Raw genomic sequence first — 16,466 nt, 5'->3', positions numbered from 1 at the left:
AAAACAAACAAAAAACCAAACAAAACAAAAGACCAGTTTGGAGACTGAATAAACATCAGAATCAGAGTCATATGTGGGAAGCATATTAGAATTATCAGAACAGTGAGACTGGAGGAGAGGATATAGGGCAGGATAAGCAACTTGGGGGAGGGGAAAGGGAGACCCCAGCACCATCTGAACTGTGTATATATGTGTGTGTGTGTATATATATATATATATATATATATATATATATATATATAAACAATAAAAAAGAGATTACTGGAATTCATTAAAAAGAATGATCAGAACATGAATTTATCTAAAAAAATTATGATTAATATGCTAATAGCTTTAATGGGAAAAGTAGACAATACGCAAGAACAGGTGGATACTGCAAGCCAAGAGATGGAAATTCTAAGAATCAAAAAGAAATGCCAGTGTTGAGAAAAACACAGAAATGAAGCATGCTATCATGGGCTCATCAGCAGGATGGACACACTGAGACAAATTTCTCAGAGTCTGAGGATACAACAACAGAATCTTCCAAAAGGAACAAAGGACTTAACGATGGCTACAAAAGGTGTAGAACACATATCATGGGAAAGCAGGAAAAAAGAGAAAGGAATAGCAGCGATCACAATGAACAATTTCCTCAAATTGTCAGACAACAAATCACAGCTCCAGGAAACTCAGAGGACACTGAAGATAAACGCCCCTGCTCTGTCCAAAATACACATCATAGGCATGTTACATTTAAGACTCAGAAATTCAAAGCTTAAGAAAAATCTTTTTAAAATGTATTTTTAAAAAAGATTTATTGATCGGGCCCGGTGGCGTGGCCTAGCAGCTAAAGTCCTCACCTTGAACGCGCCGGGATCCCATATGGGCGCCGGTTCTAGTCCCGGCAGCTCCACTTCCCATCCAGCTCCCTGCTTGTGGCCTGGGAAAGCAGTTGAGGACAGCCCAATGCATTGGGACACTGCACCCGCGTGGGAGACCCGGAGGAGGTTCCAGGTTCCTGGCTTCGGATCGGCACGCATCGGCCCATTGCGGCTCACTTGGGGAGTGAATCATCGGATAGAAGATCTTCCTCTCTGTCTCTCCTCCTCTCTGTATATCTGGCTGTAATAAAACGAATAAATCCCATGGGGGGAGGGTTTGGGGAGGGGGGGAGAACCCAAGTACCTATGTAACTGTGTCACATAATACAATGTAATTAATGAATTAAAAATAATAAATAATTTAAAAAAATAAAATAAAATGAATAAATCTTAAAAAAAAAATTTATTGTTCTTCATTGCAAAGGCAGATCTACAGAGAGAAGTAGAGACAGAGAGAAAGATCCTCCATCTACTGGTTCACATCCACCAAATGGTTGCAGCATCTAGAGCAGAGACAATCTGAAGCCATGAGCTCACCTCTCCATGGTCCCCCACACAAGGGCTGGTGCCCAATGACTGGGATCATTCTCTGCTGCTTTCCCAGGCCACAAGTAGGGAGCTGGACCAGAAGTGGAGCAGCCAGTACATGGACCAGTGCCCATATAGGATGTCAGCAATTGTAGGCAGAAGATCAGCCAGTTGAATCACTGTGCAGGCCCCAGGAAAAATCTTGAATGAAGTAAGAAAGATGAATAACCTCATCTGTAGACAATCAGATATAATAATGCCATGTACCTTCACTTAGAAGCCATGACACAGGAATAGAGTGTAGTGAAATATTGAGAGTAACTGAGAAGCAAAAAAAAAAACCTTACCAGAATTATGTACCCTGAGAAACGAACCTACAAAAGTGAATGATAGAGCCCTGGCTCGTGTCCCAGCAGCCTAGCTATTTGTCCAGCTTCCTGCTTGTAGTTTGGGACTGGGAAAGCAGTCGAGGATGGGCCTAAGTCTTGGGACCCTGCACCCATGTGGGAGACCTGGAAAAGGATCCTGGTTCCTGGCTTCAGATAGGCTCAGCTCACCACTTGGGGAGTAAATCAGCAGACGGAAGATCTTCCTCTGTCTCTCCTCCTCTCTGTATCTGATACTTGAATAAAAAGTGAGTGTCAGGAGAGGGTACTGTGGAGCAGGCACGCATGTTGTAGCGTTCAGACTGAGTTTTACTTCCATGTCTGATCCAAGATCCTGCTACTCCACCTGGGGAGAAGTAGATGATGCCCCAAGAGTGAGTTCTTGCCACCTAGCTCAGTGCCAGCTGTTGTGGGCATTTGAACAAAGAAGCAGTGGATGCAAGACCTCTTCATCCACCTCTCTCTTCTCTCTCTCCCGCCCCAACACTTTCTGTTTCTCTCTCTTGTTTGCTCCTTCTACCCCTGCTTCTCCCTCTATCACTCTGCCTTCAAATAAATAAGCAGAACTTTTAAAAAGAAAGGACAAATAAAAATTGAGTTTGTGGTCAGCAGACTTCCAGGCTCCTTGCAAAAGTATTCAAAAGAGTTCTTTAGAGAGAAGGAAAATAATCAAAGTTAGACATCTAAATCTACATAAGGAAAGGAAAAGCACTGAAAATGAATAAATGAAGATAAAACGTTTTGTCCTTATTCTTAGATGATCTAACAAATTATTCAAAATAGGGCCAACATGGTAGTCTAAGCGGCTAAAGTCCTTGCTTTGCACACCCTTATGCCATATGAGCACCAGTTCTAATCTTTGTGGTCCTATTTCCTATCCAGCTCCCTGCTTGTGGCCTGGGAAAGCAATCGAGGACGGCCCAAAGCCTTGGGACCCTACACCCATGTGGGAGACCCAGAGAAGGCTCGGGCTCCTGTCTTCGGATTGGTGCAGCTCTGGCCGTTGTGGCCACTTAGGAGCAAATCAACGGATGAAAAGATTTTCTTCTCTGTCTCTCCTACTTGCTAAATATCTGACTTTACAATAATAAAATAAAATAAATCTCTTTACAAAAAGATTTATAGGGCCCAGCACGATGGTGTAATGGCTAAAGTCCTCGCCTTGAATGCCCTGGGATCCCATATGGGTGCTGGTTCTAATCCCGGCAGCCCTGGTTCCCATCCAGCACCCTGCCTGTGGCCTGGGAATGCAGTCGAGGACGGCCCAAGGCTTTGGGACCCTGCACCCGTGTGGGAGCCCTGGAAGAGGCTCCTGTCTTCGGATTGGCTCAGCTCCAGCCATTGTGGCCGCTTGGGGAGTGAACCATCGGACAGAAGATCTTCCTCTCTGTCTCTCCTCCTCTCTCTATATCCGTCTTTCCAATGAAAATAAATAAATCTTAAAAAAAAAAGAAAAGATTTATACTCTTCTATAAACAAGAAAGCCACTTTACCGGGGCAGATACTGCAGCTCAGCAGTTCAGTTGCTGCTTGGGAAGCTCACGTCCTATATTAGAGTGGCTGGTTTAGCTCCCAACTACTCCAGCCCTCTGAACCAGCTTCCTGTTAATTCATCCAGGGAGGCAGCTAAGGAGAGCACAAGACCTGGGGCTCTGCCCCACAAATGGGAAATCCAAACAGGACTCCAGGCTCCTGACTTTGTCATGGCCAAGTCCTGGCTGTTCTAGGGATATGGGGGATTGAGTCAGCAGACAGGACATCTCTTTTAAGCAGATAAAAATAAGTAAACTTTTCCAATTTTCTTTTCATGACATGTACATAGTTGATTTTGTTGAGAAGGATCAGGATCAGGAGAATGTGGGTGGGAACACTGTTTCCACTTTTTCTGCTTCTTCTTCCTGTATCCGGGGGAAGTGGGGAAATAAAGGGAGAAGCTGGGCCCGGCACAATAGCGTAATGGTTAAGGTCTTCGCCTTGAACGCTCTGGGATCCCATATGGGCACTGGTTCTAATCCCGGCAGCTCCACTTCCCATCCAGCTCCCTGCTGTGGCCTGGGAAGGCAGAAGAGGACAGCCCAAAGCCTTGGGACTCTGCACCTGTGTGGGAGACCTGGAAAGAAGTTCCTGGCTCCTGGCTCCTGATTGGCGCAGCACTGGCTGTTGCGCTCACTTGGGGATTGAATCATCGGATGGAAGATCTTCCTCTCTGTCTCTCCTCTTCTCTGTAGATCTGACTTTTCAATAAAATAAACAAATCTTTAAAAAAAAAAAAAAGGGAGAGGGCACACCCAACCTCCCAAGAGCCTCAGTACCCGGGGATGGGGAACAACCACCCAGTGTCATCCAAGGTGACCTGACGTGGAGCATGCTCCAAGGGTTCTGATTAAGTGGTTTGTAAACTTTTTAAAAAAGATTTATTTATTTGAAAGAGTTACAGAGACAGAGATGCTCTACCTTCTGGTTCATTTCCCAGACAGCTACACTGGCCAAGGATCAATCCAGGAGCCAGGAGCTTCTTCCTGGTCTCTGTCTTGGGTAACAGGAGCCCAAACACTGCAGTTTTGCCCAGGCTGCTAGCAGGGAGCTAGGTTGGAAGAATAGCTGAGATTCAAACCAGCACCCAAATGCGAGACCAGTGCGAAGGTGGCAGCTTTACCTGCTCTACCACAATGCCGGTTGCAATAACCACACTTTAAAAAATAAACCATATCAAAATAAAGACATACAGATTTAAAGCAAGGGGATTAATAAAAATATCATTCTGTCTATTATGGCGATTGGCAATGAGCCAAAGAATGGAAGAGCTCTGCCTCTCTCCCTCTCTTTGTAATTCTGATTTAAAATAAATCTTAGAAAAATAAAAAATAACCGTGAAACCTCCAAATATTTGAATATTTAACAAAACATTTCTAAATAACACACATGTCCAAAAAAGAAATCTAAAGAGAAAATTTTAAACATTTTTAACTAGGATAATCAGCAAATATTATAGTTAATTCCATACCCACAAATTTGATAACCAGATTAAATGAACCAATTCCTTGAAAGACGCACTCTGCCAAATGGACAACTGAAGCAACTATACCTATTAAAGAAACACTCAATAATTAATACCTCCCAAAAGATGTTGCAGGGTGCGAGCAAGATCACACCAGGCATGTCTAACGTTTATTAAGGAGTCTTTATTAATTAAGCTTGGTGATAATAGAGTACAATAGCTAATCACAAGTTCAGCAATCCAACCAATCATAATTCAACCAAACATAATCCCAAAAGGAACAAATGGTCATTATCCTTAAGTCCATCTATTAAGCTGAAGACCTATGTCCCAGCTTCCCCAACAAGATAAGTTATCCTAAGAGACATGCAATGAATAACCCGGACACACTCACAAAGAACCCGGACACACTTGCAAAGCTGCAGACATTCCCCTTTCCCTGGCTTCTCTGCCCACATTCCACTGCTGCTAGGCCTCACCCCTCCTGGAACTCCTGACAGCACACAAACCACAAACATTATTATATCCATTGTCCCATCTAAGCAGTACACAGGGACCATGCTTGGGGGATTACCTGTCCTGGGTCAGCCAAGAGTCGAGGTGTCAGAGTAATGGAAGCACCTGGCCAGAAAGAGAGTGAGAGCTCCTGCCTCATGGGCCTTTTAAAGGGGCTTGTGTGGGAAGTGGTTAAACAACAATGCAATACTGTCCCCTCTCAGTTGATAGGTGAGTCACAGGTGGGCAGGAGCCAATTCCTAAGTGTTGTGAGCTAAGGAGTTGATTAGTGCTTGTTGGGATGGGCAGGAACAGGAACTGGGCTTATAGCTAAAAATGCCTAGACTAATTGGACTTGTCTGTATCCAATATCCTGGCTAAATTAGGATGGGGGAGCTTATGATGGAATTAACATTCCATTGCTGTTAGGGCCCACCTTCAGGACAACAGGGTAGAGAACACAGCCAAATTTCATTTGCCCACTGTCAATGGGTGCTGGCTATCACTGGCTGCATCCCATAACAAAGAGAAAGCACCGGACTCAGAGATCTCTCCTTGAAGTGTCTTCCCTAAAAGCCTTAAATAAGTCTGTACAATTTCTTTCAGAAGAAAAAGCAGACAAAACACTTTTTAACTCAGTCTTTAAACCAGCATAGTCTAATATCCAAACCAGACAGATATTACAAGAACCATAGATCCTTATGTCTCAGGAATACCAATGGAGGTAAAAATCCTTGACAAAATACTAGTAAACTGAACCCAACAATATAGACAAGGAATGTACACCAAGACCAAGGTATGAAAGATTAATTCAATATTTGACAATAAATCAATCCATTTTAATACATGCAGATAAAGCTTTGAACTTAATACTCATTCACAATAATAAAAGTTCTCTACAAACCAAGAACAGAAGAAAGGTTCCTCAAGTTGAGAGATGAATCTACAGGAATCCTACAGCTAACGTAATATTTAATGGTGAAAAACTAGAAGCTTTCCCGCCAAAATGAAACAAGATGTTCCTTCTCACCGCTTCTTTTTAGCCTCATACTAGAAATCCTACTTAAGCATAAAAGAAAATAAGGCCCAGTGCCATAGCCTAGCGGCTAAACTTGCCTTGCATGTTCAGAGATCCCATATGGGCGCTGGTTCTAATCCTGGCAGCCTAGCTTTTCATCCAGTTCCGTTTGTGGCCTGGGAAAGCAGACAAGAATGGCCCAAAGCCTTGGGACCCCGCACCTGCGTGGGAGACCTGGAACAGGCTCCTGGCTGTCAGCTCCTGGCCTCTTATCAGTGCAGCTCTGGCCATTGCAGCCACTTGGGGAGTGAATCATCAGATAAAAAAATCTTTCTCTCTGTCTCTCCTCCTCTCTGTATATCTGACTTTCCAATAAAGATAAATAAATCTTAAAAAAAAAAAATAAAACAAAAGCTGAAGAATGACACTGCCCAACTTCAAAACTTATGAAAAAGCTACCATAGCCAAAAATATTTTGGTAATGATGAAAGAACAAATACATCAATTCAATAGGACAGACTGCAGAAATGATGCATATTAATATACTTAACTAATGGTTTTAAATATTCAAGAGGCAAAGAGACAGAGGGACAGAGCTCCCATGTGCTAGTTTACTCTCCAAATGTACTCAACGGCTAGAACTGACTAGGAGAAGCTGGGAGCTGGGAACTCAAGCCAGGCTTCCCACACCGGTGGCAGTGCTGCCTCACAGGGTCTGCTTTGGTAGGAAGCTGGAGTTAGGAGTTAGGGCTGGGTCATGAATCATACCCTGATGTGGAAGGAAGTTAAATTAATCACCATCTTAATTGCTAGGCTGAATTACTGTCCCACACTTAACCGATCTTTGACAAAGTCAGGAAGGCAAAACAATGGAACTTTTCCAAAAATGGTGTGCAAAAAAACAGGCAAACAAAAATTACATACTAACTTCATTTCCTTTCCTAAAATTAACTCAAAATGGATAATACATCTAGATGTATGCAAGGCTATTAAACTTCTTTATTTTACTTTTTTTTAATTTTAATTTTTTGGGGCTGCTAAACTTCTAGAAGAAAATATAGGATACCTAAATAAACTGGTATTATGATGACACTTCTTCCTAAAGGCCTAACCTATCAATGAAAGAGCTGAGCAATTGGGTTTAATAAAAATCTTTGTAACAGATAGTATCAAGAGAATGAGAAGACAGGCACCAGAGTGAGAGGTAAAGGATTATTATTCAAAACTCACCAATTGGAAGATACAACCAGATTTTAAAAAATGGATGAAAGCCACGAATAAACACTTTACCAGTGACGCTATAAAGATGGCAAAAAAAAAAAACCAAAAAAAAAAACCAAACATAAAACCCTACTAGATGCAACAGATATTCAGCATTACATCATTAGTGAAGTGAAAATTAAAACAAACATAACAGCAAACGACCCAAAGCCAAAGCTGCTGGTCGCAAACACTGGGGAGGACTGGAGTGAGAGGCACCCTCAGTCGTTGCTGGCTAAAGTACAAAATGGTACAGTCATTCTGGATGGCAGCTCAGCAGTGTGTTCCAAAACTAAGCAACGCTTCTCATATAATCCTGCAATCACTTTCCATGGAATTAACATGCATGAGCTGAAAAATTATGCCCAAAGAAAAACCTGCATGTGAATGCTTATTGTTATTTTATTCATAATTGTCAAAATCTGGGAGCAATTAAGATGTCTATAAGTAGGTAAAGAGATAAAATCCAATACATTTTAAAATGAAGATTATTCACTGTACGAAAGAAATGAGCTCTCAGGGAGAAAACATCGGCGCATATCATTAAGAGTAAGAAGGCTGCCTGGGAAGGCTAGACACTGTAGGATTCCAGTTGTGTAACATTCTGGGAAAGGCCAAGCTATGGAGGTAGTCAAAATGTCTGCAGGTGCAGGGATTGGGGGGATAGAGAGGGATGAATCGACAGAGTACATAGGAGGTTCAGGGTAATGAAACTATTCCACATCATACTACCATGGCAGACATATGCACTTAAACAGTCCACAAACCCCACAGAACACACAACATCAAGAGTAAACCCTGGCATAGACTATGAACTTGAGTGATAGTGACTTGTTAGTGTAGGCTCAGCAATTTTAACAAATGAATTATTGTGGTACATGAACATAGTGCTGGAGAGAGTGTGTGTGTGTGTGTGTGTGTGTGTGTGTACCGGGTGAGGGCAGGAGGAAGTATATGGGAATTCTACTCTGTTCAATTTTGCAAGGAACTTAAAATTTGTTCTAAGGGAGCAGCGCAGTGGCACAGAGGATTAATCCTCTGCCTCTGGTACCAGCATGCCAGTTCGGATTCTAGCTGCTCCACTTCCAATCCATCTCCCTGTTTGTGGCCTGGGAAAGCAAGGGAAGATGGCTCAGGTCCTTGGGCCCCTGCACCAACATGGAAGACCTGGAAGAATCTTCTGGCTTCTGGTTTTGGATTGATTTAGCTCAGGCTGTTGTGGTCATTTGGGAAGTGAACCAGTGGATGGAAGACTTTTCTCTCTGTCTCTCCCATTCTCTCTGTAAAAATCTGCATTCAAAATAAAAATAAATCTTAAAAAATTGTTCTAAAATATAAAAGTTTTGGGATCAACGTTGTGGCATAGTACTTTTAAGCCACCACTTGTAAAGCCAGCATTCCGTATGAGTGCTAGTTCGTGTTCTGGCTGTTCCACTTCCCTTCCAGCTCCCTGCTTGTTGTCTAGGAAAATCAGCAATGACCCAGGTACTCAGACTCCTGCACCCCCCTGGGAGGCCTGAATGTAGCCCCTGGCTTCGGAGTTGCCCAGTCTTGGTGATTAAAGCTATTTAGGGAGTGAAACAGAGTTGGATGATCTCTTTCTCTATCTCTTTGTAACTCTGGCTTTCAAGTAAATAAAAAAATATTTTAGTAAATTTAAAATGTACAAAGTCAAAAAGAAAATTAATTTAGTGATATATTGGTTTTTTAAGTTTTTATTTTATTTATTTTTTTTTTACTGGGAAGGCAGATATACAGAGAGAAACAGAGACAGAACTATCTTCCATTGGCTGGTTCATTCTGCAAGTCACCACAACAGAGCTTCTTCCGGGTCTCCAGTGCAGGTACAGGGTCCCAAGACTTTGGGCCGTCCTCTACTGCTTTCCCAGGCCATGAGCAGAGAGCTGGATGGGAAGTGGAGCAGCCAGGATACAAACTGACACTCATATGGGATCCTGGTGTGTAAACGGCAAGGATTTAGCCACTAGGCTATCATTCCAGGCCCAGTGATGTATTTTAAAATAGAACCAAAGTGTATAAAAACTCATCAGATATAATAACAGCCAAGTACTGTTTGGTAAAATCTTTATTTCAAACATATATGAGGGGTTGGCATTGTGGCACAATGTATTAAATTGCTGCCTATGATGCCAGCATCCCATATAGGTTCCAATTCAAATCCTGGCTGCACCTATTTACAATCCAACTCCCTACTTGGAGAAGCACTGGAAGATGGCCTGAGTGCTTGGGCCCCTGCTCTCTGCATGCAGACCCAGATAATACAGGCTTCTAGCTTCAGCCTGGCTCAGCTCCTGTAGTTGTGGCCATCAGGAGAGCAAATCAACAGATGGACATTTTCTCTTTCTCTCCCTCTCATTGTAACTCTTTGAAATAAACAAACAAAAATTTAAAATAAACATGAATGCAAAGATTAACACATATACAAAGACGGTCTCAACAAAATCTATTTCTGGGGTAGAAGTTTGATGCATTGACTGAGACACTGATAGGGATACCTGTGTCCATATGAGAGGGTTCCTGCTAATGGGACTCCTGGGAGGCAGCAGTGACAGCGTAAGTGTTTGGATCCATTCTATCCATACGAGAGAACTGCACTGAGTTCCAGACTCCTGGCTTTGGTCTGCCTTTCCTTTTACTTTCTCCTAATTAAAAAAAAAAATCCACTTTTGAAAGGCAGAGTTATAAATAGAGGGAGAGCATGAGTGACAGATGGAGCAATTATGTTCCTTCTGCTGCTCCATTCCCCTAAAGGGTATAAAGGCCAGGGCTGGGACAGACCAAAGTCAGAAGCCAGGGGTTGGACCAGTTGTCTCCCACGTGGATGCAAGGAGCCAAGATCTTGGGTCATTACTCAATGCTTTCCCAGGTACATTAGTAGGAAGTTGGATGGGAGTTGGAGCACCTGAGATGAACTGATGTCCCTGTGGGATGCCAGCGTCACAGGTGGCAGCTTCATGCCCTGAGCTAAAATGCCAGTCCCAAACCTCACCCTTTGGGACATATGGGGAGTAAACCAGCAGATGGATGACCTCTGTTCTATGCTTCTTAAATAAATAGGTAAAAATGTTAAAGAATGCATTTCTCCCTGTGGTTATAGTCAAGTAAAAACTCACTGATTCAAACTATATTTTTTTCTTGCCTTCTGAAACATAATGTTGTTTCAACTCTTCTGTTAGAAGCAAATTTTAACAAACCATACCTGCTCCAACATAATTTACAGCTTTAGCAGCTCTGACTGCAGCTTCTCCAAGCTTTTTTCTTACTTCAGGCTTAATACCAGGCTATAAAAAAATACATATTTAAAGTAAATCTCCATTCAAAGTTTGCCTTACTAGAAATTTTCATTAAAATAAAGTGCACTATTTCCATGTACCAAATATTGCATCAAAAAGATAAAAAGTTAACACATCTACTTCATCAAGGCACATTGTCCTATTGCAGTTCAACTGTCCAAATACTAATGTTTAGCGGCTCTGCTAATAATTTGCAAGGATCACATACACTACTTAGTATAATTACAAATCCTTATTCCTTGTACCTGTATTATAACTGTCATAGCTACATACTCATCTACAATTACATGGACCAACATGGAAACTCTCCTGTGATCCCATTTCCCTTCAGAATGACACAGCAAGCTGATCCTAATGATGACCTTGGAATAATGGACAAAGCCTTAAGATTCCAAATTAATAAAGTCTGTAAAAGAAACACATCAAAGGTTTTTTTTTTTTATCATTCTAAGAGGGTGCTCTATAAATACATATTGAAGCAGTCTTGGCGTAAATAATGTTTCCTGAAATTTGTCAACATTTACTTCAAATAGTATTATACACTCTGCAGTGGAAATTAACTAAGAAAAACAAACTGATTAAACAGAAATCTGTTTCGTGACATTTTTGGAAATACATATCAACAAAACAACATGTATATATTTTTGAATGAGAACTCATGGCAGTGGTAAGGTCCAAAAGCTTGAATCTGAAAATAAGCAGTCCCAGTAAGTGGCCTTAACCCAAATAACAATTCAAATCAACGATGAAGAAGACTCAAAGAGATACAAACAAACAACTAACATTGAGGCGGCAGAAGTGGCCAGACCAAAGCCCTCCTCTGGGGCCACACAGAGGCTAGTCCTCTGCTCTGTGGCAGAGGCATCCCACATGGACACTGGTTTGTGTCCCAGCTGCTCCACTGCCAATACAGCGCTCAGCTTATGGCTTCAGAAAGCAGTGGAAGATGGTCCAAGTCCCTGGGACCCTGCACCCACATGGGAGATCTGGAAGAAGCTCCTGGCTTCAGATAGACTCAGCTATGGCCACTGTGGCTATTTGTGGAGTGAGCCAGTGGGTTTAAGACCTCATGTCTCTCTCTCTTTCTTTCCCCTTACCTGCCTTCCAAATAAAAATAAGTAAATCTTCTAAAAAAATTAAAAAGAAAGCCATCCTCATTTTTCTACAGCATAATCTACAAGCCAGGATGATGAACTAACACATTTTTTTTTTTTTGGAACACTGGAAATAGAAGTGAAAACAAAAGATTCAAAAGATTCTTCTCTATACAAAATACATTCAATTAACCAGACCATTCCATCCATGTCCATAATCAATACCAGTTAATCACAATTTACAGTGCACGCTGAGACAGCTCTGTAAAGCTGCTTAAACTGTGTAGCTTTCTCCCAGTCTATCCAGAAGTGGTGTCCAGCCCCAGAACTTCAAGCCCATCCACATCCCCAACAGGAGAGTGAGGCCTCATCATTACATTTCTCCTGGGAAGTAGGCGGCCACAGGACTTTGAGGGAGAGAGGCACTAGCTTCCACGATTTCTGATGAGAAAGTGAGAGTGGAAGAGGCTTCCGCCACAGAGAAGCTGACACTTTCCTTTACCAGGCGCTTACCGCCGGGGCCTCCTCAACGATCTTCTGATGGCGCCTCTGCACGCTGCAGTCCCTTTCAAACAAGTACACGGCATTGCCATGGTGGTCACCGAACACCTGGACTTCTATGTGCCTGGCGAAAAGTGAACACTTGTAAATACATCCTGTTGAGGATGATAAACACAATTCAGTAAATCATACCATTGACCACAATGAGCAGGATTCCTCCGGTCTTTATTTTTAAGGAAGATTTGATATTCGTTTTTCAGTCTCAAAAGAGAGGTTTTGGATTTAGAAACAGATCTATAGTTTTGTGAAAGCTCAATGAAAGCTTCCATGTGTAGGGTAAACATTAAAAAAGAACGTTTACATGTATGAAATGACCAGGAAGTAAGTAAAGGGGAGCAAGATGAGACTCACAGTAGTGGCAGTCATAAATAGAACACACTGCAAGAACGCAACTGACACATACGGCTACGTAAAAACGGCAAATTACAGAGGCTGGCAGTGTGGCACAGCAAGTTAAACCACTGTCTGGAGCAGCAACGTCCCACATTGAGTGCTGGTTGGAGTCCTGGCTGCTTTCCACTTCTAATTTTATTCCCTGCTAGTATGCTAGTGGAAAGAAGCAGAAGGCGGCTCAAGGACTTGAGTCCCTGACGCCCATGAGGGAGATCCAGATGGCGTCCCAGGCTCCTGACTTCTCCTAGTCTAGCCCTGGCAGCTGCAGACATTTAGGGAGTGAAGCAACCAGACATGTTATTTTCCCTCTCTCTGTAACTCTGCCTTTCAAATACATAAATAGGGGCTGGTGCTGTGGCTTAACAGGTTACGTTGCTGCCTGCAGTGCTGGCATATGGGTGTGAGTTTGAGTTCTAGCTCCTCCATTTCAGATCCAGCACCCTGTTAATACACTAAGGGAAAGCAGCAGAGGATGGTCCAAGTACCTAGGCCCCTGCATCCACATAAAAGACCTGGAAAAAATTCAAAGCTTCAGTGTGGACCAGCCCCAGTCAACCCAGCTCCTGCAGCCATCTGAAGACTGAAATAGCTGATGGAAGATCCCTTCTCTTGGTCTCTGCCTCTTTCTCTCTGTAATGCTGCCTTTCAAACAATAAAATAAATATATCTTAAAAAAATTTAATGCCAAATTATCATCATGTTTCACATATCCTCACAAGGTTAATGGAAATATTTTTATGAGGAGTTTTTAAAAACTAGTTTATCAGGGCCTGGCGGCGTGGCCTAGTGGCTAAAGTCCTCGCCTTGAACGCCCCGGGATCCCATATGGGCGCCGGTTCTAATCCCGGCAGCTCCACTTCCCATCCAGCTCCCTGCTTGTGGCCTGGGAAGGCAGTTGAGGACGGCCCAAGGCTTTGGGACCCTGCACCAGCGTGGGAGACCCGGAGGAGGTTCCTGGTTTCCGGCATCGGATTGGTGCGTGCCGGCCCGTTGCGGCTCACTTGGGGAGTGAATCATCGGATGGAAGATCTTCCTCTCTGTCTCTCCTCCTCTCTGTATATCCGGATTTCCAATAATAATAATAAAATCTTTAAAAAAAAAAAAAAAAAAAAAAAAAAAAAAAAAAAAAAAAAAAAACTAGTTTATCAGAGAGAGAGAGACAGTTTCCAATGGTTCAAATACCCACCAAGGATGAGACTGGGTCAAGGTGGAACATAGGAGCCAGAAACTCAATCCAGATCTCCCAAGTGGATGGCAAGAACCCAGACCCTGGAGCCATCATCGCTGCCCCAGGGTTCACCTTAGTAGAAAGCTGGTATCTAGAGGTGGAGACTGGGAAGTGAATCCAGGCTTCCCACACTGGATGCAGGAGGCTTGGTGCCCTAGCTGCTGGGTCAAAGCCCACCCCAACCCTTAGTTTCTTAAACTGTAAGTAGTCAGATTTCAGGTAACATCGAGGATAAATTAAAATGGCTCATCATCTGATCATTACACACTGCATACCTGTGTTGAAATATCATACTGCTTCCCGTTAAAATGTGTGATTACTATGTGTTTATTAGCCATTTGAATTTGTTCCTTTGTAAAATGTATGCCCATTTCCTGCGCCCATTTCTTGACTGGTTTATTTCTTTTAATCTTATTGTTGTTCTGGGGTTCTCTGTATATCCTACAAATTAGCCGTTTGTCTCCTGCGTAGTGTGCAAAGATCTTCTCCCATTCTGTTGACTGCTTTTTTTACTTTGTTGTTTCCTTTGCTGTGTAGAAACTTCTAAGCTTAATGTAGTCCCATTTGTTTATTATGGTCTTGACTTCTTCTGCTTTTGGTGTTTTTTCTGTGTTTATGCCCATGCCTATATCTTGCAAAGTATGTCCAACTTTTTTTTCCAAGAGTTTGATGGTTTCTGGGTGTAGGTTTTGATCTTTTATCCATTTAGATTTGATCTTTGTGTATGGCGGAAGGCGTCGGTCTGGTTTCTTTAATTATTATTGTTTATTATCATTTTATGAAATAGTTCCATAGGCTTATCCCAGCCCCAATTTCCCAATTCCTCCCTCCCCCAACCGAGTTCCTCTATATCATTACTAAAGTATAGCTATTCATATGCAGTCATATGTCCATCATTGCAGGCATGGACAATGGCAGAGAGTCCAGCATCCTATTGTCAAGATACAGTTACCAGTTTCATTGTTAGTACCTTTGTCTGGAAGCAGAAATGCATACTACATTGTTATCCTAACATCTGGATATTAGTCTCCATTTCACAGCTACCGTATGTCCCCTCAAATGAAGTCATAATACAAAATCAACAATAGAAAGAAAAATAGAAATTTACAATGCCATGAAGCTAAATGACATGTTACTAGATATGACAGTCTCCATTACACAGCTATTATAAATGCCTTTAAATGAAAAGCCACAAAACAAAATCAACAGCAGGAAGAAAAAAGAAATTAACAACACCATGAAGTTGAATAACATGCTACTAAATGACTAATGTGTAGCTGAAGAAATGAAAATCAAGAACCTTCTTGCAGAAAATGATACTACTGTATGGTCTACGAATCACTGAAGAATTTAATCCGAAGAAACTGTTTTGAAGAGATTAAACTAACAAAAACCATCAAAACCCATGCAGCATAGTTTCCGTTGATGTATGCTGGTGAAATGTATCTCTTCTAGACAACAAATAGATGGGTTTAGTTTTTTAATCCAGTCCACTAATCTATGATGTTTCATTGAGCTTAAGCCAATTACATTCAGGGTTAATATGTATGGGTGGCAAGAAATTGTTGAATTTGTCTGGACAATAAGATGCTGGACTCTATGCTTGGTATTTGTTTGCAAAGAAAGAATCTTGACTGAATTTGTAATGTAATACTGCAACAAGGTGGAGGAATCCACCATGGGGGAAGGGCGTGGGGAGAGGTTGGGAGAATCCCAGAGCCTATGAAACTGTGTCACATAATGCAATGTAATTAATAAACAAAAAAAATATGTACAGGTGGTACTTTGGTCCTGTCATTTTAGGAATGGGTTGTTCATTGGTTTAGTCTTCTGTTGTCATTTTACTGGGATGTTCTTCCTGTTTGCCTTTGGTGTGGGTAGGTGCTATTCCTCTTCTCTGTCAAGATAACATCTTGAAGTATCATTTGTAGGGCAGGTTTGAAAGAGGCAAATTCCTTTAGCTTTTCTTTACTGTGGAAGAATTTTGTGTCATTTTCAAAGACAAAAGAAAGCTTTGCTGGATATGTTATCCTGGGCCGAAAATTTTTTTCTTTTAGAATCTGAAATATGTCACTCCATTCTCTTCTTGCCTGTAGAGTTTCCTGTGAGAGATCTCCTGTCAGCTTAATTGGCATTCCTTTTTATGTCAATTGATTCTTTCATGTGCACATTTAAGGATCTTTTCCTTATGTTCAATTGAAGAGAGCTTGATGATCATGTGTCTTGGTGAAGATCGCTTTTGATCAAGCCTGCTGGGAGTTCTGTGCCCCTCCTAGATTCTGTTTCCCAATTCTTTCTCTAGATTAGGGAATTTTTCCTTTATTATTT

General features: G+C 41.9%; 1 protein-coding gene across 1 annotated transcript in view; it reads right to left on the bottom strand.

The window, feature by feature from the left end:
- The window catches only part of MCCC1 (methylcrotonyl-CoA carboxylase subunit 1), an 82,042-nt gene that overhangs the window by 26,247 nt on the left and 39,329 nt on the right, over positions 1-16,466 (bottom strand). The window contains exons 8-9 of the mRNA XM_058662214.1: positions 12,470-12,581; positions 10,769-10,850 (exon numbers count right to left, since the gene is read on the bottom strand). Coding sequence (XP_058518197.1) covers positions 10,769-10,850; positions 12,470-12,581 — 194 coding nt within the window. The remainder of the gene's footprint in view (positions 1-10,768; positions 10,851-12,469; positions 12,582-16,466) is intronic.

Source organism: Ochotona princeps, chromosome 3 (genome assembly GCF_030435755.1).
Source record: "Ochotona princeps isolate mOchPri1 chromosome 3, mOchPri1.hap1, whole genome shotgun sequence".
In the NCBI taxonomy this organism is placed as follows: Eukaryota; Metazoa; Chordata; class Mammalia; order Lagomorpha; family Ochotonidae; genus Ochotona; species Ochotona princeps.
This window is presented reverse-complemented; position numbering and strand designations above follow the sequence as displayed.